Source organism: Amblyomma mixtum, chromosome 3 (genome assembly GCF_055824585.1).
Source record: "Amblyomma mixtum isolate Tamu chromosome 3, ASM5582458v1, whole genome shotgun sequence".
In the NCBI taxonomy this organism is placed as follows: domain Eukaryota; kingdom Metazoa; phylum Arthropoda; class Arachnida; order Ixodida; family Ixodidae; genus Amblyomma; species Amblyomma mixtum.
The window spans coordinates 143,832,142-143,854,735 of NC_143014.1; the positions used below are offsets into that span (position 1 = coordinate 143,832,142).

General features: G+C 45.3%; 1 protein-coding gene and 1 long non-coding RNA gene across 2 annotated transcripts in view; one reads left to right on the forward strand and one right to left on the reverse strand.

The window, feature by feature from the left end:
- Positions 1–1,169, reverse strand: part of LOC149352222 (uncharacterized) — a 38,418-nt gene extending 37,249 nt beyond the window's left edge. Inside the window, exon 1 of the long non-coding RNA XR_016290711.1 lies at positions 963–1,169. This is a non-coding gene — a long non-coding RNA (uncharacterized LOC149352222). The remainder of the gene's footprint in view (positions 1–962) is intronic.
- A 120-nt stretch (positions 1,170–1,289) lies between these two features.
- On the forward strand, positions 1,290–13,011 carry LOC149352226 (antimicrobial peptide microplusin-like). Its single transcript, XM_089581391.1, has 5 exons — positions 1,290–1,550; positions 2,107–2,168; positions 3,859–3,948; positions 12,113–12,139; positions 12,694–13,011. Exons 1-5 carry the CDS (start codon positions 1,355–1,357, stop codon positions 12,838–12,840), a joined length of 522 nt encoding a protein of 173 aa, XP_089437517.1. The 5' UTR covers positions 1,290–1,354; the 3' UTR covers positions 12,841–13,011.
- Positions 13,012–22,594: the final 9,583 nt, after the last annotated feature.

Genomic DNA, 22,594 nt, shown 5'->3' on the forward strand with positions numbered 1-22,594 from the left:
TTGATTAGTGTATTCGAAATAAAAGAGACTTATGGAGAGGATGACAGCAAAATAGCGCATGATGCGGCGAAAAATTAAAGTGCCAGAATATTTTGGAGAGAACAGCACGAAGACAAAGTGGAAAGCTATGAAGATTTATCGTGAGGTCATGAGATGAGCGACTGAGTCATATTGGTGAGAGGTTCAGAAATGTATCCTAAATGATATTCCTATGCTACGTCCTGCCCACTCCGCTGTATCATTGCAGGCTACCAGACTTGACGCACTGAAGAACCGGAATGAGGCCGAATTCAAATCTGAGAAATGTAAAAAAAAAAGATCCCACAGTCATCAGCGTGGTCAACGTGTTTGTGAAATTGGAAATTAATATTTGTTCTGAAACTTTCAGGAATTTCACTGAAGCGTAGCAAGGTGATAAACAGTCGTAAGGCAAGACCCCGACCGAACAAATAAAGAGAAAGGAGTGAAGGTATCACGCAGACACCTGCGGGTGCTGTAAGCTGAATGAACATAAAAATAAGACCTACGCAGTCTGACACAGAGACGCAGCACTTTAGAAGCGTGCGAAAGCAATAATTACTCGTCACCTCGACTGTTCCCACTTCATACATTCGAAACAGAAAGGTGTAAAAAGGATGTAAATGGTCCTCTAGCGCGCTCCATTTTATAAAAAGGAGTACACTTGAGGACAGCTTACTCTGATTTTACTCCCATATAGACCTTTTTGTGCTTGGAGTGCAGCTTATAAAAGAGCTAATAAGGAAAAGGTCACAAAACCAAGCCACGCCGTAGTGACCTCGCTCAGAATCGCTCAGCTGCGCATGGTGCCCATTTTGCCACGTGGAAACAAAGAGGCAAGAAGTGCAGCAATGTCGAAGCGGGAGTAAAGAGAGGAATAAAAAGGGACGTGTGTTGCCGCAGTGCGTGCTCGCATCGAAATCACACACTACAGCACCTCTAACCTGTGGCAGACAGCAGGCAACCGTCTCTCACTTCATCTTATACTGCAGCAGTCGTTCTAGGAGAGGTAGAAAAGTCGCGGGGTTGGTTTCAGGGCGTCTCGCAACCAACGCAGGCGACCAAAGGGCAGGGGCGTGTGCGTCCTCGGTGGCGATCGGTTGGTACCCTTGATTTCCTCATGTGCGGCTTCTACTTCAAGGTGCGGCGCGTGTTCGCTCATGCTGGCGGCGCGCCAGAAAGAGCGGAAGAATACTGCTGACGACGTCAACGACCACGCATGCGTTGCAATGGTTTGTCTTGACTCCATGTGCGGCCAATAGCGGAGAAGGAGCCTTGTTTTGGTTTCTCTCCTCTCAGACGCAAATGGCTGCCGAGGAGCCATTGCCGAGGAGCCATGGCTTTGGTTGCAAACCAATGGGGGCAACGTTTTCATGCGTATAAAATGCAGCACGCTGTTTTTTCTTGGCACTCGCACTCTTTCACTTGGAAAGCCTTCGTTGCAGACAGCCAGATAATGAGGACAGTCCTGGTCTGTGTGCTGCTCGTCACAGTCGCTGGCCTGAGCATTGCTGGCCGTCTGGAGCTATGCGGTGAGTATGCAGGCTGATGATGTGCGCTACAGACTTAGGAGGAAGAGGGTGGGAAGCCCAGGCGAGATATTAGCCATTCGGTTACGGCGCCACATCCGGTGCCCATTGGTTTGTGACTGATCGTCTGAGAGTCAGACCCCTTGCTGCTTAATAAGAAGTTTAATTCAACAACCCGGGTAAACTAAACACTCCAGGGAGAAAGAAATCACTCATTGACAGAGTGAAATGACGTTTCTACAAATTTTACTGCCCTCAATGTCGATGGTATTGGCGCAAGGATTCAAAGCAGGTACTCGCTTACTTGCAAAACTTTGTGTGGTAGGGCACCGCTTTTTTAGCATGGAATGCAGAAAGCTCTGGCCAATCCCTTGTCAGGGTAGGTGCCATTCGACAACAAAAGCCTTAATTAAAGCAAACCCGCGCCGAAAGACCATTCAGAGGCCGAACGGTGTTAATTCAACAAAGCTCCTGTGGGTTGTCACTGAATAGCTCAAAACGGGGCTTCACTCGTTTTTATGTGATAAGTGCATTATCCGCCGAATGTATTTTCGTGCAGATAAAAGCGATGAGCAGCTCAAGTATGAAGTCTCGTGCATCCGGCTCTCCATCTCCACCGCGGTAAGACATGTCTTCCATCGCTATTTCGCTACCGGAATGAGAGTGCACAGGGGAGGGGGAGGCGTAGCGGCTCACAATGTAGCGGTGATGAAGAAAAGCACCTGAAAACAAGGAACAAAACAGTACCTTTCGGCAGGTTATTCCAGTTACATGCACACTGCTGAGTGAATAATGCTATATGATGTTTATAAATCAAGCTGTGTGAAGTTGCCGCCAGTGCTTTAAAGACGCATCAAATTGAGACCACGCAGTTCTCACTCCTCTAGTGCTTTTTTTTACTGAGAATTTACCACAGACACCATTATCGTTAACGTCATGCTTTATTTCTGATTGAAAGCCATTCTCATGGCAAGCGTCTCATGCGTTTTGCATCAGGAACAATTCATCAGGCAATCTAGGAGGCCATAGCTCACAAGTACCTCTTGCGCCTCTCATATACTGAGATGTGGCGCTAGTTTAGGAACTGTCGTCATCAGTAGCGAAGAGTAATTTTTTTATACGATGACATGACGTAATAAGATAAATACTATGACTTCATGTTGCGTACCTGGCGAAGACCAGTGTTTCGTCTTTTGACCACTGTGGCTATAAATTGCTCACTTATAACACCGTACTGCAATGCTGCTGCAAGCGGCTCACTGTCTAGTACGATATACATTTTGTACAAATATTTGATGAAGTATCGAATATTCGAAAAAAATATTTTATTCGTAATCGATTCTCTTATTAGGTGCACTATTCGTACTCGATTCGGTAGAAAAGCTACAGTAATTGTATTCTATTCGGTTTTGAAAAAGTACTTAACCATTCAGCTACTGTGGCAGATTTAAAGAAATATTTGTTTGTTCAGGCTACTTCATTAGGTAGGCAGGCTCTTTTTGAGCGCAACGTTCATAAATTTCAACTCAGAGAACGTACGCAGCTAGATGTTTTAGTCAGTTAGCAAACCTATTGTAATTTTTGCATCTATCTGTCAAGGCTTTTGAGTAGGGATTAAAAGATTAGTAAAAACTGGTAGCTCTGTGATTTTAAAGCCCCCATGAGCGCGCAGTTTTCCCGTGCGCCCACTTGAAGCTTTTGTGGTACAAAAACTAACCGGATGCGTTATATGGTGTCGAAACACAAAGTGAGACAAGGAGAGATTTCCAAAAGCACCCGCTACAACCAGCAATTTCTCTACGCCAGCCCAGGAGCGAGAATCAGATGATACATACCAGAATAACTCGACGGATAGTACAAAGAAATAAACTCTTGCAGTACATTTTGTGAGCTGGAACACATGCATACAGTGACATTAACATCAGGAGCAGTTTTCTGGGAAATTAAACTCAGTGAGAAAAATCTAGCATCTAGCTTTAAATCCAGCTATTCGTCATTTCGTCGAAGCGGTAGCAGAATGATGCGTATCGGATCAAAACACAGAAGCCACGGGCGTACAGGAGTTCGCGTAAGTAGCTCTTAACAAAGATGACATAAAATCAGCGCTCGTACAGCGCTATACACAAAAATATTCCTGGTAAGTAAATGATTATGTTCTGGCTAAACGTTTCTGCTTGGCTTTTGCGTAAAACTGTGCATGGTATCCGATTCCCGGTTCGTGATCTGGATGATTGATCATTTAACACGAATTTCATTTATTTACATGGTCATGATATGAAAGAGGGGTTAACCAACTTGCCTTGCGTTGTAGGCGAACGGAAGATTTTTCGACGCCGGGAGGGCTCTTAGGTGCCGGGACACCACTTGCGTCATCCGAAGGTTGTGCGAGGGGAATGACCTGGTAAGACGTCGTTCAGTCTCTGACGTTGGGCTCGTCATGTAGGACGCCGAAAGACATTGGACGCTTGGCTACTGCTGTGCTCATAGTAGAAAGCGTTCGTTTTTTAAGAAGTAGTTTAGATTTGGTTATTGGGGTTTAACGTCCCGAAGCAACTCAGGCTATGAGGGACGCCGTAGTGAAGGGCTCCGGAATAACGTGCACTGACATCGCAGCAGTTAATATTCAAAGGATACTAAGCATGAGTGGTATTCTCCCGGTGTCGCCTTTTGCGACATGTCGCATTCGCTCTTCGCTGATTGGCTCGAGCCGCGGTGACGGCGGCGTGACGACACGGATCCGCCTTCCTGCTACGTCATCGTGACGTCGCCCCAATTTACTACGCTTAGTCGAACAACGGAATGCGCTGAAGCGATTCGCGCGGGCGACGGGTTACGAAATTGATACGAGACGCCATGGATCCCACTCTCCTTGCCAGGTTTTTGAGTTGCGAAGATGAGTGGCGTGTCCGCGGACATCGCGACCAGTTCGCCTTGCCCAACGAATCTTGTCGGCCACATTACCGGCTGTCGAAGAGCACAGCACTGTGGCTACCGTCTGCTGAGCCGGACTGCTGCTCGCCATGCGAACTTACTTTGCACCGTCGTAAACAGACGACGAAGCAGACGTTGCCCGCTGCGACGAGATGGCCTTGGCAGCGCTTGCGCTCGCGTCTACATGACCCTTCAAGGCGTTTTAATGCACGTTAGTGCAACGAAACAGTGTCTGCACGAGCCAAGGAGGATTTCAAGCAATGTGACGACTTTTACAAACCTACAACTGAACATTAGAGAGTTTTAGTATTGCCGGTTTTGCCTAATTGCGTGCATAGCGGTATAGCGGGTCTAGAGTGCGCATACGCAGAACGCTAATGGAGAACTAGCGTTAGCATGGAGGAAGGAAAGAACTCCTCCATGAGCGTTAGCGTACGAACGCAATCAGCAGTTGCGGCTTTTGCGCCCTTAGTATGAAAACATGGCGGCGTCCTTCCAAGCGAGAGCCGCCCGCTTCAGCCAATTCAGCAGTCCTTGCGATTCCGGTCGGCATGTTTACCGGCAGCTACTGGTGTTGTTGCTTTTCGCTATGACTTACCTTGGTTCGACGATAAAGATTAAGCTGCAATTCAGCCTAGTTTTTGAGATACGCTCTCGATTCTGCAGCGCGCAAGCCTAATGGGATCTCCAGCTACACTGCTACCGACTGCAACTGCCCGAAACGAAGCCGAAACCTAGCACAACCGTCCGAAACGAAACAAAAATAGATTTGGAGCTTTTTCGCGGTGTTTTATAGACTTAAATGACGTAAAGCGAGTTTATATTAAATTCGCAAAAGTTTTTTGAACATTAGACGTCATGTGATGCAAATATTCTTGCCTTGAGGAGAGGCCGTCACGTGACATTTTGTGAAGACGCAAACAAGCTCGGCGCCATCTTGTCCGGGCTGACGTCATGCTGACGTTTCACCGCCGCGCCGATTGCGCGCGCGTTTCAAAGCCAACGAAGGAGCGTGCTACCGCATGGGCACAGGCCCCCGCAGGTTTGCATGTACGGGGTAGAAGTTTTGACAAATGCCATTTGTTTGCAGTTGATGACTTTGTTGTAGAGCAGAAGCTTTTGTGTTGTTGTATATGATGTGAAAATATTGTAAATAGCCACGTTTTTCCGTATGAGTTGTTTTTTGTGAGAAAATCAATGTTTTTTATGTAGAAGTTCTCGGGATCCTGTGTGTATACGTATCTTTATATAGATATTGCAGTGAACAAAACTAACCCTTCGCCTTTATTAAAGAAGAAAAATCTCTAAGGTATTCTTTAAGTGCAGGGTCTCTTTCTTTTTACCAGCGGCGTATAACACTCCCTGAAAAATACCTCTGCCTACGCCACTGGTAGTGGCTGTATTGTGAAAGAATTTTACTCATCTGCTTCGGCGCACGTGTCTACCTTGAGTTTAGAATAACCTAAGGGCGTGTGTGATCAATGAATACGTAAAGTCGGGATCGAATTAATCGCAGGTGTAAGCAAGATGCCGGTAGAAACTACAGAGAGTGCATAAAGGTATACGCAACAATAGTCGCATATAAAATCAACGGTAAATTTCACATTCAACCGAACGAGCCCCTGCATTCTTTACTGAGTATGGCATGCAATAGTCACCAGTAGCTCAGGTTTTTTTAGTCATTTCTGCAAAAACATTTTGTCAAATTTTATAAGAGCTTTGGGGAACGTTCTAAAATTAAGAGATTTCACATACCGATTGCCTGAAAGCACTTTCTTTTTTCTTCTTCCTTTCTTTTTTCTTTTTTTTAATGCTGTGTGTCTTGGATCTCACAGTGTATTTCATGAAGCTTCCCAACAAACTATCCCACCTTAATGCAGTGTAAAGTGCTCCCTTTAAACTTAAGCTTCCTGAAATGTTTTAGTATATGGCTACCCTGGAAGCCTTTCATGTACAGCTTGCTTGCACGAGACTTATATTTGAATGGAGCTCTGCAACACTTTCTATTTGAGAGCATAATGATTTTTGAGTGGACAGCTGTCAAATGTGCTCATGAGGTTGTAAAAAAATCCTTCTTTGCTAGAATGAGTTTAGAGGTTCATGCATGAGATCCCTGAGCAAGGTTATTGATATTGGGTTGTTTGCATGCTATATGCTCGCATAAAAGTGTGCTGCTACTGGCCGCACTTTAATCGCGCTCTCTGGAGGATAGCACAAACCTCTCAGTTTTATGCTGAATGAGTGTGCACTTGACTGCTTTCGGCTGAGTCGTGAACAATGCTGCCATGCATGGTCACACCCCACCTTAGTGTTCAACCTGCCTTTTAATGCAGCTCTTGCTGCTGAATGTTGCCATCTGCTTCCATTGCATATGTTTGGGAAGCTGGCTGTGTCAACGTTGCCTTGTGCTGCAGCAGTGAGGGTAGGAAAAATTCTGCAGTACTTTGTTATTGGCCAAAAATACTATACTTATCTTCATAGCATGTTTTCGTGCGGCTGGTGATGCAAGGAATGCTTTCTCGTATGCAGCAGTGAGGATGGGCAAGTATACTAAAAAGTTTGAGTTCTTGACCCTGAACGCAAAATGTAATATCATAACGTGTTGTATTGGTGGCCGTGCCAGCAATGACTTTTGATTCACAACTCCAAGAGCCACTCACGCAGGTGACAGAAACGGAGAGGGCCAAAGTGCATATAGTAGACAGCAGGGGAGGGTTTATCTGAAATTTTACACAAGATAACCATTCTGAACACCTTTTCTCAATGAAAAAAGTCCAAGAAATAAATGTTTAAAATGTGACTGCCCCTCTCCATAAATCCATCCTTTGTAGCATGGCAACATAGCATGTTTCACATATCCACAGATCTAGTATTGTGCATAATATATATTACCGTAGCTTTTCAGACTTCTAGAAGTTTAGGAGTACCCAATGACTGCAGTATAAGTTTCACGGTGTTGTGCATCATTTCAATGCCGTGTTTCATGTTTAATGTGCAGAGCTGCAGCTGTACGCACCGCTTTTCGCTACTTGATGAAATACTAGCTTCTAAAGTCACTGCATAGTAGCACACTTTACTCGTGATGACAACACATAAAATGAAAGTTGATCTATTGTACGTAATGATCGAATGCATCAAATCATTTTTCTTCAACATAACCACAGACATCAATGAAATTCAGCGCACATGTGGGTCCTCATTTCACGAAGTACTTTTTACCCCAAAAAAACAATCACAGGACATGGGCACAATAAACACGTGAGAAAAGGCCCCCTAATTCAGTTAGAGCTTCGCCTTTTTCGCACTTCTTGACTATGACATCAGATAGAAAAGCAATTGCAAACCTGCAGCAGGAAACCGGTCTAAGCATAGCGCGCCACCAGAAACAGACTTGGCCACGATATGAACGAATACACTTGAGCCCGGCACGTCCCAGAAGCTAGAGCTCGCTAGACGCTTCAAACGTTACACGCTTGAAACGGGCGGGTAATAAAGTTTCTGCAAAGTGAGCGCATGCAGCTGCATGCTTCCTTTAAAATACCGCCCTCCGCCCATGTCATGGCCCCCGCCGCTCACACAAGCGCAATCGCGAAAAACGAAAATGACAGTTACACTAACACCAGTGACGATCACTGGAGCGTTGCAAGAACACGCCTAATAGCAACGAGGATTCAGTGCCGATGGAAACGGGAGCGCGAATGGTACACGCACACTGCACGCACAGGACGTGAAACGTCCGCACAATACGCCGACGACCTCTCTAGCGCATGCCGTATTGAATCACTGGTGAACGAACAGCGCGAATGCAGCGGCGGTCTCCCGACGGCTCCGAGAAGTGACGCAGTAGACGAAATGCCAAGGGCGTCCGCAAAATGTTTTGCAGGGGGGGGGGCCCCATTGGTTGTTGGCGCCGGAGGGGGGGGGGGGGGGTATATTCGTAGCGAAAAGGCACTATTTGCGGAGTAAATTTATTTATTTATATATAAATAAAAAATAAGTAAAATACACACATGAAAGAAAATTACAAGCAGCAAATTAAAGCGCGGATTGTAGAGATACATTGGAGTTTATCAACAAAGAAACAATTAAAATTAATAAAAATGCAAAAAGATACTATCAGTACTCTAAGTGCTCAGTCTTACTGCATACGGGTTCTCGACTCACCCGAATTGATGACCAGCACACAGCGCAATATGTTCACAAACACGCAACTACAGTCACTCAGTCAGTCTTCCTTGAACAGCAACTGTAGGCGCCTCGGATTTTTCTGGGCGAATTGCGTAGTTACACGGGTGATAAATTCATTTCTGTGCTTCATTACACGCTCTCAGTGCACAGTCATCATATATATTGATTGGAAAAATGGTTGAACGAGTACGTTGAAAACAAAAGATGACTATATATACAACGAAAACTTATTTACAAGATAAATGCACGCTCGCAGCTTCATACACCTCGCTCCATCTTGCTCGCGCATCCGCACAGTCGAGCAACCGCACACACACTGCTCGCCGCTCGTCGTTTTCTCGTCCGCTGTCTTGGTTGTTCTCACCTTCGTTGACAACCCGCCACTAAAAACACCGAAGCACAAACACAGAGGCGCGCACACGTGCAAGGGCTTACTTGCCACAATATCCACGAATGCGCACTTTTGGGGTGTAAGGAACGCCGCGCGACTTCCGAGGGGAAGGGACACCCGCAACTAATTCGGTCGGAAAATTTGTTTTTGTGCTTTTATGGGGTTCAGAGCCCCAAAACGACTCAGGCTATGAGGGACGGAGTAGTACAGAGTTTCGGATAATGTCGACCATCTGGGTCTCTTTACCATGCACTGACACGCACAGTACATGGGCGCTGTTGTGATTTGAGGCTCAGCCAGAGGTGACAGGCGAGCCAGGCAGGCGCCATCGGGCTGCGTTGACCAAAGGCGCTGGTTTTCGGAGAAGACGCAAGGAACGCTGGTGTGGGGGCGCCTCTGGAGACTGCGTCGCCGTGAACAAAAGCAGCTAATCCCCTTTGCCGAAGGTTCTGAAAGCGGCGCTTCTACCGCACTGAGCTCTCCCGTGGATCGGAGGAGACAGCGAGCGGCGGCGGCGCCAACTCGTCGCCCGCTTGCCCCTGAGCAGCCCGACAAAGCGGGGGTGGACACGGCTGATTTGTCCTTCCCCCCTCAAGAATTCATCGGTGGCCGGCGTACGAACGTATCATGATTATAGCGAGCGACCTGTGCCCTGTGCACTGTCTGCCTCCGTGTCGCTATCTCTCTAGAGATCAAAGAAACAGACACCCATCTCAAGACGGCTCGAAGCACATGCTCGCCGGTGCCGCTGCATGTCTGCAACAGGTCGTCCTTCAGCAGAGCTGGCGGTGGCGTGGTTTGAAAACGGCGGAACGACGCGCGCCCGGACGCGGCATTTCGCAGATGTGACCAAGCGTCGAAGCGGGGCTGCTTTTACCCTTTTGGCTGAGCGCACCACCGCCCCTGGCGTGCGGCCATCACTCACGGTTCGAGTGAGTGATTTTCCAGGGGGGTGCAGCCGCCCCCCCTTGCCCCCCCCTCCGGACGCCCATGCGAAATGCCCGTGCGACCGTGGTCGCCGAGCACGTTGAAATCAATGCACGCAAACAACGAGAGTTTTGCAGCGAATTCCACCTGAGATATGAGTGAACGGTGCCAACTTCAGCCTGTGTGCACGATCAAAAACAAACTCGAGCAGTTGAGAAAAGTACGCCTACGCCGCATCGCAAATGCTACGCCGCGACCGTCTGCTACCGCCCGGCTTGCAAGCAGCAACTACGACGCCGTTGCTAAGCTGCCCGGACTAGATGGCCTCCCGATCGCGAAAAAACCACGTGATTTCCTCCACATTTTTCTCCCATGGTGTTGTGTGGAAAGGGCCTCTCCTCTCTTTTTCCTTCCTCCATGATTCTTGCTATCAGAGATACGAAACTACTGTTGCCAGTGAATCAACAGGAGTAAATTGTCGCTTCTCGGAGTGAATGAAAGCACCGCCGACAAAAGTGCCAGCGGCGTTTTCCGTTTCCGCGAGCAACTGTACGCACTTTTTTAGGCCCCGCCCTAATGCGACATGTCGCAAAAGGCGACATCGGGAGAATACCACCCCATGTGTGCCTGCATTCAATAAATTGTAGGTAAAAAAATCGTTCGTCGCTTAAAAGTTGTTCCAGTTAGAAAAGGAAGAATTATTGTTGATATAGTTGGGGAATTTTTCTTCGCTGGGAGTAATAGAAACTTCCGAAATGGGCGACCGGTGTAGATCAGTTGAGTGAAAAAAAAAATGCTTGTACTTCTCCAAAAGGGAATGTCTGTGCATCTTCTGAAGTTTTACACAGTCATTTTCCCATCGACAGGCGTTGATAGAAAAAAAAAGCATTGTATCGACCCACTGTCACTAACTGCACTTTTAATTTCTATCTTTAAAGACCTCATAACTCTTGTGAACACCTTGAGCAAATTATGTTTGTAAAACTTTCTGGCCATTTTCACTCTGCACATTTTGTTTCTGAACCTACATATGGAGGAAAACTTGCAATGTTGAAAAACAACGACCATAAAAAGGAAGAAGAATAGATTAACATGCCGCAACAAAACACCCTTTGATAATTACGACTTTCATTCATCAAACTAGATCGCAAATGCAGTTTGTCTAAGTGATTTTCGCTTGGAGCATGACAACGCGACAAGTAACAGGGATCAGAGGGGCTCTGAGGACGAACTTATGTCGGCCTGTACCGCGTTCAAAGGAAAAAAGAGAGTACCTTCTCTGAAACAGGAGCTTTATAAACCAGAAAAAGATGACAAATTTAGTACAGTCGTCCACATACCTGTCTAGAGCGCTTGAACTTCGTCCCCTATTTGTTCCGCAGCGCGCAGGGCGACGTCTAGCGGTAGCGCCTGGTTTGAGATAGCGCATCTATGAGTATGGTCTGAACATCAGACATGCGCTGCCACTAGAGGTCGCTCTGTGCGCTGCGGAACTCATACGGGGCGTAGTTCGAGCGCTTAGGCAGGCCTGTGGACGACTTTACAGCTGTCGGCATCACCAGCAGACTTCGCAAGTAAACTGCGTGCGGCGACGCATTTGCCGCGGATCCCTGAGGCTAGGCGTAATCGTCATTCACTACAAAATGGTGATCTCTGAATTCTTTTTGGTGAAGACGTCCCTAGTTTGGAAAGAGTGGCTGGAAAATTAGTAAATAGAACTTCCTTAGCAGTAAAGGCGTCTTTTGCTGCCGAAAAAGTTTTATCGTTCCCAGAAAGAGTCATAGAGTCGCCTTTTACTACGGAAAAAATTGGATTAAGTGGTCTTCAATACCCCATTAACGCGCTCTATACTTAATTAAGCAATAGAATGCAATAAAACTTATCTTTGTCGATGGCGAAATTGTGGCAATTAATTGTTGAGCATTATTAAAACTTCCAGAGAAGAAATGTGTATCTTTCATTGACAAAAAGATCTCTGCAGGATTTGAAATTTCACAGTTTCGCATTGTATTTCGTGCTGCATCAGTCATTAAAATAATAAAAAAGCGGGTCAGTATTGAGCACATGACAGTACGCCCAATAACAACTCGGCCAACTTACAGTGCATTCGTCTATTTTTCTTCCACAGGAAAAAGCCATGGCCATGTATTTCACGGTGAGTGCATTTGTAGCACATTATGGCCACAGTCATTACACGCAGCTCTAAACTTTCTTATTTTGCCCTTGTGAGTCCGGCTAGCGAACGACCGAACCGGTAATAATTATTGCTATCTACAAGACGTATTGAAGTATTAATGAGTGCTTCGAACTGAACGGAAGCAAAAATTTAAGTTTAATACAGCACACCAACCTTGGGAAAGCCAGATATCAAGGACAGTAAGAGGGGAAAAGCTTTAGCGGGAAAGTTCGAAAAAATAAGATAAGAAGTGTGGTAGCCTTCTTTTTTTGGTGACTGAGCTTAGTTTCGTACTTTGCATTTTAACTACGGTGCTAGAGGACCAGCAAAATGTCGGAACAAACAGAAGACTTTTTTGCGTTGCCTGCAGAGAGGAAATGAAACGTTTCAGCTAAGAGCAGTATTTTTTTGCGGCGCCTTCGGAAATCGTGCGTGACTACCGGTGTGTGGTTATTTAAAATGATTTTAATTTGCATATTTTGATAATGGAATGTGGTTGGGATGTTCTATTCAACTGAATTCTTTATGCGCAGCTGGCTGACATCACGGAATTTCAGAACACTGCCACCATGTGTGCTTTCAACAACACCAATGAGGAACGTTTTGCCCAGACGAACACAAGTCTTGCCAAAGCGTATGCAAACACCTTGAGGCTGTTCCGTCACTTGCTCACTTCGTGAGCACCACTGAATGTAACCGATAACGCCATGCTGGACTACAGTGGCTTCCCGTCTGGCGAAAACCTTGTATCAAAGCCAAGACAACTATATGGTCCAATTCATTAAGTCAGCGAACTGCATCGAAAGGACTTTTTTGTCTCCCGAGAGCAAATAAATATATTTTTCTGCAAAGGTTTTGTGGTGCACAGTTTCTTTTAGAAGCACAGCATGCCATAGAGTCGGTGAACACTTACACGTTTAGATAACGTGCGGAATGCTTTCAAATCCTCTTTTAAATGCTTTCCAGGCTTGTGTGTGTTTATTTATTTTATTTGTTTATACATACTAAAGCCTTAATAAGGCAATAGCAGGAGCGGGCAGGGAGAAAAAAGTCATCTAGAAAAACACAAACATGTAAAACGCAAATAATGCAAAAATGTCACTAACAATTGATGGCCACCAAAAACTCAATGTGTAGCGAGCGGACGTTTCCAGGGAGCGAATTCCAGAGCTCAATGGCCAGGGGAAAGAATCAGTGTTTGAACTCATCAGTGCGGCAAAAGGAAGGAGTAAGGTTTACGCTATGGGAACTGCTACTGATGGAAGTTTTGCTAAAGTTCAAAAATAATTGTTCAGTGAAGGAAGGCGCTGAGAATGAATCAGTGTGTGTAAAAACTGCAAACATTCTCGGCGGCGGTGAGATGATAGTGATGTGAGACCTGAGGTTGTATAATGAGAACAGGGGGAAAATCTCGGCCGTAGTTGTGAAATATGAAGCGAACTTTGAACTGATTTCGTTTGAACTGATCCTAATTTTTTAATATCGGATTTCTTATGACGAGCAGTTTGGTATCTTCGGGGCTTTACTAAATGTATGATGGAGATACCCGAGGCGTTTAAAAGCTTTGTTAGATATGATATCATTGTGTTGCGATCATGACATGCCTTGAGAAAAATGAAGACCGTGGTATCGAAATTCTGTTACTCTTTTTAAATCCTGACCGTGAAAAATTCACGTGAAGAGTGAAGGAGATGGGCCTCTAGAAAAGGACATGGAAGCGGTGTTAGAGAAATTAGTATTCATTTGCCATTCTTTGCACCACCGGCAAAATTTAGTAAATGAGTCGTTACGCAGTTCATGGTCAAGTGGTGTGTTAATGCTATGACACAGGACACAATCATCACACGAAAGACAAATTTTAACGGATAGGCAAAGTGGCAGATCATTAATACGCATATAACAAGAAAAGAAGCTGGCCTAAGACAGAACCTTGGGGAACGCCGGATGAAACACTAACGGGGGGGAAATAGACGAATTGATGTATACCGGCTGAGAACGCTTGGTTAGGAAGCTGGATATCCAACCAACGAGGGAAGGGTTATTTAGAACAGAGTCAAGTTTGTGGAGGAGTTTTGGGTGTGGGATGGTGTCGAAAGCTTTGGACAAGTCAACAAATATGCCGTCAACTTGCCCACCTAGGTCTAATGACTGAACAATGTCACGCATAAATTCGATTAGTTGCATAGTAGTGCTTAATCCTCGAATGAAACCATGCAGGTAATTGTTTAGGATATTGTGTTTTTAAAGAAATTTTATAATGTGTTTAAAAATTATACGTTCAAATAACTGACATGAATGGGCAGTTAGGGAATAGGTCTGTAGTTCTACAGTAGTTGAATGCTACTGGATTCGTGCAACGGAGTTACCTTTGCAAGCTTCCAGGAGTGGGGAACAGTGCTGGTGGATAATGATTTATGGAAGATTGTGGTGAGATATCTGCTTGTCAAGAGTGAGTAGCGAACAAAGAAGGAGTTGGGTATGTCATTTGGGCTGCAGCTCTTTTTAATATCTAATTGGAGGATGATATTCAAAACACTTGCGCAAGAGACGACATCTTCAGCGGGAGGATACGAGCCACAACTTAAAAGAGGAACCGTGCAGTTATTCACTGTGAACACGGAGTGAAAATAGGCATTGAAAGCAGTAGTAATTGTCAGTGAATCTGAAACAGTAGAGGAAGCCGACTGACGGTGTGCAACAAAAAAGCGCAAATTTCGAGCGGGCAGAAAGAGGGAGGTAGCAGCTCTGTACTTGCTTAAAATATTGTCCAGGATGTTGGCTATATGTTTCGGAATATTTTTTTTTACTCAACATAGATCCGAGCTGCCTGCTGAAACCACAGATTAAACCTTGAGGCCATTGTATCAAACGCGCTGTAGTGTTGTTAGCCTGTGTTTGACCTAGAGGGTGCCTCAGGACGAGCTTAAACAAGGCGATGTGTGTGTGTTTAATTCAATTCAATTCGTTTATTTCACCATATGCATGGTAGGAACTCTTGGGCAAAAAGCTGCTCGAGGCAGCTTGACAGGGCCCAAGAGACCACAACAAGGCAGGCCAGCGTGGCAATACAAACACCAAGGGAGAAAAACAAATATAAAATCGAAGCTGACATGTTCATACATGAGGACACGCAATACAAATCAAGTAGGTAGACAAGCCGTTAGTATTGCAATAGTGCAGTCAGTCATCAATGAGCGTATTACATTAGATGTTTAGTCTACATTCTAGATGCAGGAGAGACAACATTTTCAAAGTTCATTATTATACTAATTTCAATACGAAGTCAGACATTTTATAATGTGGCACATAAAGAAAAACATACTGCATGTATAAGTGGAAATAATAAAAAAGAAAAACCAGCTTACACATCTTTAATTTCAAAAGCAACAACTACATTAGACATAACAAAACCAGCATTTTTGAAGTGAGAAACATTCAAGGTAATGTTTAAAACTTTGTCCTAATGTGTTAAGAAATTGCTGCCTCAACTGGTTTATCGTAGGCTTAGTAGGAAATATGCATGTGTTTAGAACCGAAGGGAGATTATGTTTAAGTGACTGATTTTTATAATTAGTTCGAAAGCGCGGAATGTACCAGTTATCAATGCTTCTGGTAGAGAGAATATGTTCGTGGCGCTGTAGTGATGCGGTTGCAATTACAAAGTCACGAAATGGGCCGTTTGAAGAAAAGGTTCTCGTCCGGTTCACGCGGATGGAAATGGCAGTTGAATTACTGATGAAATCATGCTAACTAAAACTACATGGGCGTCCCTCCTCTTCGTCAAGCATCCGTCGCGTGGTGGTTAGGGCCCTCGGCTGCTGAGCGCAAGGACACGTGATCGGATTCCGGCCGCGGCAGCCATATTTAGAGGAAGCAAAGCGCAGAAGACGCCCATGTGTGATGCCAGTGCGCATTAAGTATGTCGAGGTGGTAGAAAATTAATTAGATGCATTTCGTTAAGGCGCCTCTTACTTCCCTCCCTCTTTGACGTTATCTTTCAGATAACTGCGCGGTTAAGGGATTCACCAAAAATGAGGCAGTTGCTGTGACCCTCCTGTATTCATAATTAGTCGTCCCACCCTTTACACCGTTTCAGGACATGGAACGCAGAGAAACCAGTGCAAGACATGGGACTGGCTCCGAGAATAGTGGCCACCGAAGGGCTGTGTAGACCGTGTCGGGGTTTTGTTGGAAGCGGCTATCTAGTGTGTAATGTGACCTTGCGGCGTCATCACAACCTGCCCACCCGATAGTGAGCAAACTGTCCACCGTGGCAGGTGGCCACCAACTAACCCGACAAATTCTGATGAAGGGAAGACGTGTACCTGTTTTATAGCGAACGTTAAAGTGTTTAGTTGGGCTAGTTGGCAGTGGCTTTCTCAATTCATTATTACAAGCGAAATAACAGAAGCAGACAGGAAACGGCAGTGCTAACCGTTGTCCTGTCGTTTTGCGTCCTGTACGCGTCTACAATTTTGCAAATAGTCATGAATTCAGAATTCCACAGTGAATTAAAATATTTTCTAGGCCCCATTCATTCTAGCTCGTGTGAGCAACGGAAAAGGGAGTGAACAATAAGAAAAAAGGGTGTCATGTCAGTGCTTGGGACCGAAGCCTGCTATTCACCTTTACTTGCTTGCTTTGAAGCACAGCAGTGGCCCTGTGTGTATACAATGAATGTTCTATTTGTTTTTTCAGCAGTATTAACAGCATAATCATTTGAACGATTACTTTCGAAAACAGAGCTTGAAAATAACTGGAAATAAATTTTTTTGAACAAAACTGATTCACATTAAGAGTTTTAGATCCCAAAGTATCAAATCTTAAAGGGAAGCTGAAGAGATTTTCGAATTCATTAAGATGCTCACGTATGGATGAGGGAACCTTAAAAATCATGCGGGTGAAATTTTTTTGCATACTAATCACTTAGGAGCGACGTAATCGGCGTTTAAAATTGAGCGGTAGCTCCGCCCCCCGCTGTCCGCCGAGCGCTGCTGATGACCCTGACGATGCGAGCCGAAACCGGAAACCGTGGGGTGGTGACGTAAACATTGGTGTTCCGTCGCCACGCAGCCTCTGCGACCGTGCTTGTTCCTGTGTGCGTGCCATCGTAAGCGGCTTCGATCTGCCGTGTGTTCCTGTATTTGTGCTTTTTTTATGTTTGTGGTGACGTACAGAAACGTGGGCAGCATCGAGTGAAGCGGTGGACCATCATGCCGGCGTTCTGCGCAGCCTTCCGCTGCACTAACACCAGCGGCCGCGACGATGTGGTCTTTCATAATTTCCCGCAAAATAATAAGCTTTCCGCGAGGTGGGTCGCTGCTGTGAAGCGAAGGGATTTCAAGCCCTCAAAGACTACAGTGCTATGCTCTGACCACTTTCGTGATGAATACTATAACCATAGCCTGTCGATAATGCGTTCATTGGGCCTGTCAACAAAGTCAGCTGGACTGAAACCCGGCGCAATACCGTCTGTCTTCGCGCACAGGAGCTCGTCACCGCCACCGAGGCCAGCTTTCGCGAAAAGGAGGAAGCTCGAGGGAAGAATTTGTGTATTAACTCTATGAGAATTTTACTGCGCGAACCGGTGTTCTGTGTAGTGTATGGCGCGTAATTTCGTGGATGCAAGACTTTCGGTAGTAGTGAGATGAACGGCGCTGGGATGAGAATGTCAGGACGGCAGCAAACTGCAGCTTACAAAATAAGTGCTTAGCTGTTATGCTTGCAGGCTTGCATCATGCATCTCGTACAGCATTACTCATATCAGAGCTCGGCCCTAAATTTTTTGGCTGAATAAAAATCGTTAAACTGCTACTAATACTGCAAGAGGTGGAGCGACGCGAAGTGCGCCTCACAACCGGAGACTGCGCGCCGCGCGTGAGCAGAGAACTTCGTTCGGTAAGCAAGCACGTGAAAAGACGTTATATGCACTCTTTACTCAGTTATGTTGGAGCTCAGATATTCTAGGATTCATGCGTAGCCCTCAGTGGCGAGAACATAGGGAGTAGTACGCGGCACATTTTTCTTCGTGGTCGGAGCGCCGAGAAAACTGTTTGCAGATGTTTCTGGTATACGGGCGCGCGGCGTTTCGTTTTCAATTTGGTTTCGCCTGGGGCCTGGCTGATAGCAGCCTCGTCAGCGCCCAGTGTGTGCAGTCATGGCGCTTGCAGTCCGGCCCCAAAGCGTACACTTTCTTTTTGAGCGATCTACGTCGGACGCGGCCGCTGGTTCTGTGTTAGCGCTTGAAGTTGCCTGTCAGGGTTTTTAAAGAGATCTTTTTTGCTTGGCTATAGTATTTGCAGGAGGTGCTCCAAATCTGCAAATACAACATAATATGAAAATAAAAATTTAATTAAGATATGCAGTTTAGTGAGCTAATGGAAGCCTTCTGCCTATTACTGGTGTCTGCCGTATCCCCCAATATAGCCCCAGGGATAAAATTAATACAAGGTTAGTTACCCATTTTTAAAAATAAATTTTGGACCTTCTAAAGGAACACCTGGTATATAATAAATGATCTCACTTCGCACGGAGCTCGCCAATCAACAAAATGGTTTATGAAATAAACCAGCAGATTTTGCTCATACTGAAGCACACTTTTGTTCTGTTTGGAACAATAATATAATGTGGCTTATGCCTTTCAGTTTCTTGCCGAACTGCTGCAAGATCAAGACTGCGCACCAGACGATAGTGCAAATGAAGAGTGCATGGAAAATGACATCACACCTGGAGGCTGCACACCACCAGGCAGTCAAGAATCCACACCAAACAGCAATACAAATCAGGACTGTGCAACAAGTCGAATGCCACTGGCAGATGCTGCTGAGGACCCTGCATCGAACTTATCTAAAAGTGATGACAAGGCTGACAAGTCTGTTCAAGTTCTAATGCAGCCAATACCAGTAAAGTGTTCTGCCAGGAATACGTTTATAATAACACATGTAGTCGTAAAAAATTGCCGAGTGCAGCATGGCTTCATACATTAATAATAATATTATATAATTGTGCGCCACGTGTGCTACAGCCAGCCTTGCGATTCGGCCTGCTCGGTTGCAGCACGAGGCCATCGAGTTAGTGAAAAAAATCGCTGACAACAGCACGATAAAGGCGGCCGCAAACGGATGGAGATATTCCTACAAGGGCTTGCAGTATGAAGCAACTCGCCTAAACAAGGATTTCAATTTACTGCCAGATCCCATCTTGGCACGCAGAACGGAAGGCGCACGTTTGTCACCTCGACGAGTTCTGCCGCAAAGCGCCGCGAACTTCTGTCTTTCGCGTGTGTTATGAACCGAGCCGGCACGCAGCGACCATGAAGCGATGCCAGCATAAAATTTGCGTGCAAAAAGAGCCTGATAATTTCTTGCGCTTGTCAATGGTCTGTGTGGATTACAAGCAGATTTGCAGCAGCACCGACAAGCGGCAAGACAACAATGCCGACGATCGCATCCCGCTTACATTGCACTAGGAAAATTTCGTGGAGCAGTGCTATACTACATTTGCTCGCTTCAAAATTAATTTATTGTATCTCTGAATGAAGTTTGGCTAGAAAAGTATGCTTACCAATGGACATTTCCAACACGTGGAGATGCTGACACTTCGCTTTCGTTCAAGCCAAAAGCACCGCTTGCGCCAGCATCGTTGCTTCCTTGGAGCGGTTTGCTCTTTGCGATTGGTTCGTACATGTAGGGGATGACGCCAAGATCCTCCTGGTAATCTTCGATGTGTTCCATCGTGATATAAGCATCAAACCAACAACCGGAACACCGCGCGGCGCGCTTCATGTACTACAAGGGCGGCGACCGAGCCGGGCTCACCGAGCCAACGCCAGTGTTCACGTCACGAGGCGCCCAGCCAATCACAGGCGGCAACGAGGCGCGCGAGCTGGCCCGAGGCTGCTGCGGCACTTTTCGCCAAAATAAAATAGGTTTGCGCTTTCCATTGCCTGATTTCGATGAGAAATTCGAATTCCGAGGGTGGAAAACTGTAAAGTGCATCTCTTCACTCAATTTTTTTGGGAAACCTTTCAGTATCCCTTTAAGTTTACATGCTGACATTGCTTTAATTAGTTGCGTAGTTTTTTATTAATTCGTTGCGGAGATTTGTACTAGCATGTAACTAACATGTAAGAGATTGGATAGCGCTACGGTTTCTGCGGATAAGAAACTTTCAAGCTTTTCTCTCCTACCTTCTCACCTACGTATTCGGCTCAGTTGAAAAAAAATAACCTTAAAATATCCGTTGCATGTGTTACCTCAGTTGTTAGTCTGCCCTCTACATCACGTGTTTCTGTGTTACCAGATGAGTGGTGCTTAAACTGACTTGAAAGCGAAACCATATCTGCGCATACTGGTGTTTAGGAGAACACAGTTTTCTTCACAATCCTTTTTTGTAGTGCAGAGACGAACATTGTGTTTTAGCTGCATTCAGATATTCGACAAGACGCACTCATTTGGCTCCTTAGCATTAGCCGAGGCTGTTGTGAAGTTTATTCACAAAATCTCTTTGAAAGCGAATGTCAGCACTTGAGATACATGGGTAACGTGACGTAAATTAAAGCAGACCACTCATACTGCGGCATGGATGGTATCTACGTATTATTATATGTCCTTTATTAGTTTATGCTATGTTCAGTTTATTTCGCTTCCATTTTAGTAGTGAACTGCTCAATGGTCAATTACTGACGCGCGTACTTAGTTGAATATGCAAATAAATGTAATTTGTCTTCTGTGTAGTTCGGCACTACCAAATCATAACAGATAGTATCCGTGCGGCACTGGCATTCGCGCTTGCGGGTAGGCATTTTCGTATTCTGATTAATTTCTGCGGCAACGAGCACACACTGAATTCTCAAAATGTAGGCGTTCGAGAAAAGAAGTCAACAACCTTTATCTTATTTGTTCTCGAGCCAGTTTGGTTACTATACGGAGTTCGAACGTAGACTGCGCATAAACGTTGCATCGAGCAAGTTTTTATATTTGACACTGCCCGCCAAAATTCAAACGGGGGCACATTCATGTGGTCACGCCAAAGTAAGACCTCAGGTGCGCGAGGCTCTTTTGCCCCACTTGGTACGTGTCTACAGGGGTATGCTATATATTTTTTTAAATTGACGGCAGAGGCATTCGCCATATGTAAAAGGTGGCACACTTATTTTTGCTCTAATGTTGTTCGTGTATCCACCAAACCGATTCGTTATTCACTTACGCAATTAACACACTTCAGACTACAACGGACCTGTTTTTGTCAACACGCTATAGTTTCATGAATCTGCTGCGGAATGAAATACAGCAGTACATATCCGATCCCTAGCCGACCGAAACACCACTGTTCTTGCCGTTAACCGACGCATGGAAGAGGAGCGATTCTTGGCGTCCCTACTATGCGAAGAATGCTTGCAAATTTCTTAATATTTTCGCAATAAAGAGAATACTTTGCGAAAAGACCTGGGATTCGCTCACATTTGCTATCGTTCGCATTAGCTTTTAAGCTGGATATTTCCACTACACAAGACGCACAACTGACTCACAGCCCTTGCAGGCAGTTTTAGAGTACTGCTTTGTATATCTTAAAGTTGTGAGGACGTTGAGCTTATATAATTTCCAAGCAAATGTGTATCTTGAAATATGAGAGCTGGCCTGCGTCATACAAATTATCCGACGCGTAGTCGGTCACTGATGTATATTATCGTACGTATCAGGCAATAAACCACTCACTCTGTCACTGAGATCCAAAAAGTGTAGCCTACACATATCTGGTGGTTTTTCTGGTGGGACTTCTTTTTACCACATTTGATATCCGCAGAATTTAAACGAAAGTTTCATCAAAGGTACGTTTCACGTTCTTTTTGCGAAATAAATGCGGACTGGGCTAAGCAAATAGCTCGCTGCTTTCCTAAGCACGCAATTGTAGACGCTGCGGACAGAGTAAGTTGTAGTGTGCACGCGAGAAACGACAATTCCCAGCAGGGCGGCCCGGTGACTAACTGCGATTTTGTCGCAGTGACCTCCTTTGGCCTTCGTAGAGAAAACGAAGACCACTTAGGGATGCAATAATGTCCCAAAAGAACTCACGTCTGAAGCACGAAAATATTATATGTAAAATACCGTACTGTTGATCTTTCTGTATAGATGTGAAAAAAAAAATACTAAAAAAAAACTCGCTAGATGATTACGGTACTCGGTAATGATCATTTTCAGCTCTGCTGTGAGGCGTTTTCATTTCGTGATATATTCAGGTTAAGAATTCGATAAAGACATGAATAAAAGTAAAGTTTTAAACCACTCTCTTTTAACACACGTACTCCTCCATCCGCCTCATATACGGGAGATGCTGGGTATGATCCCGAGTGCCGCCGGGTACGGCTTTCTAATGGGTACAAGATGTCCCCCGGCCTGGTGCTCGGCTTTTCTGTGATGACGTGGCAAAAGGGTC

Bases quoted from the DNA above. Each gene is read 5' to 3' on its own strand.
- LOC149352226 (XM_089581391.1), top strand. From the start codon at position 1,355: ATGGCTTTGGTTGCAAACCAATGGGGGCAACGTTTTCATGCGTATAAA. The intron at 1,551-2,106 runs GTGAGTATGCAG...ATTTTCGTGCAG, and splicing joins TGGCCGTCTGGAGCTATGCG to ATAAAAGCGATGAGCAGCTC. The intron at 12,140-12,693 runs GTGAGTGCATTT...CTTTATGCGCAG, and splicing joins CCATGGCCATGTATTTCACG to CTGGCTGACATCACGGAATT.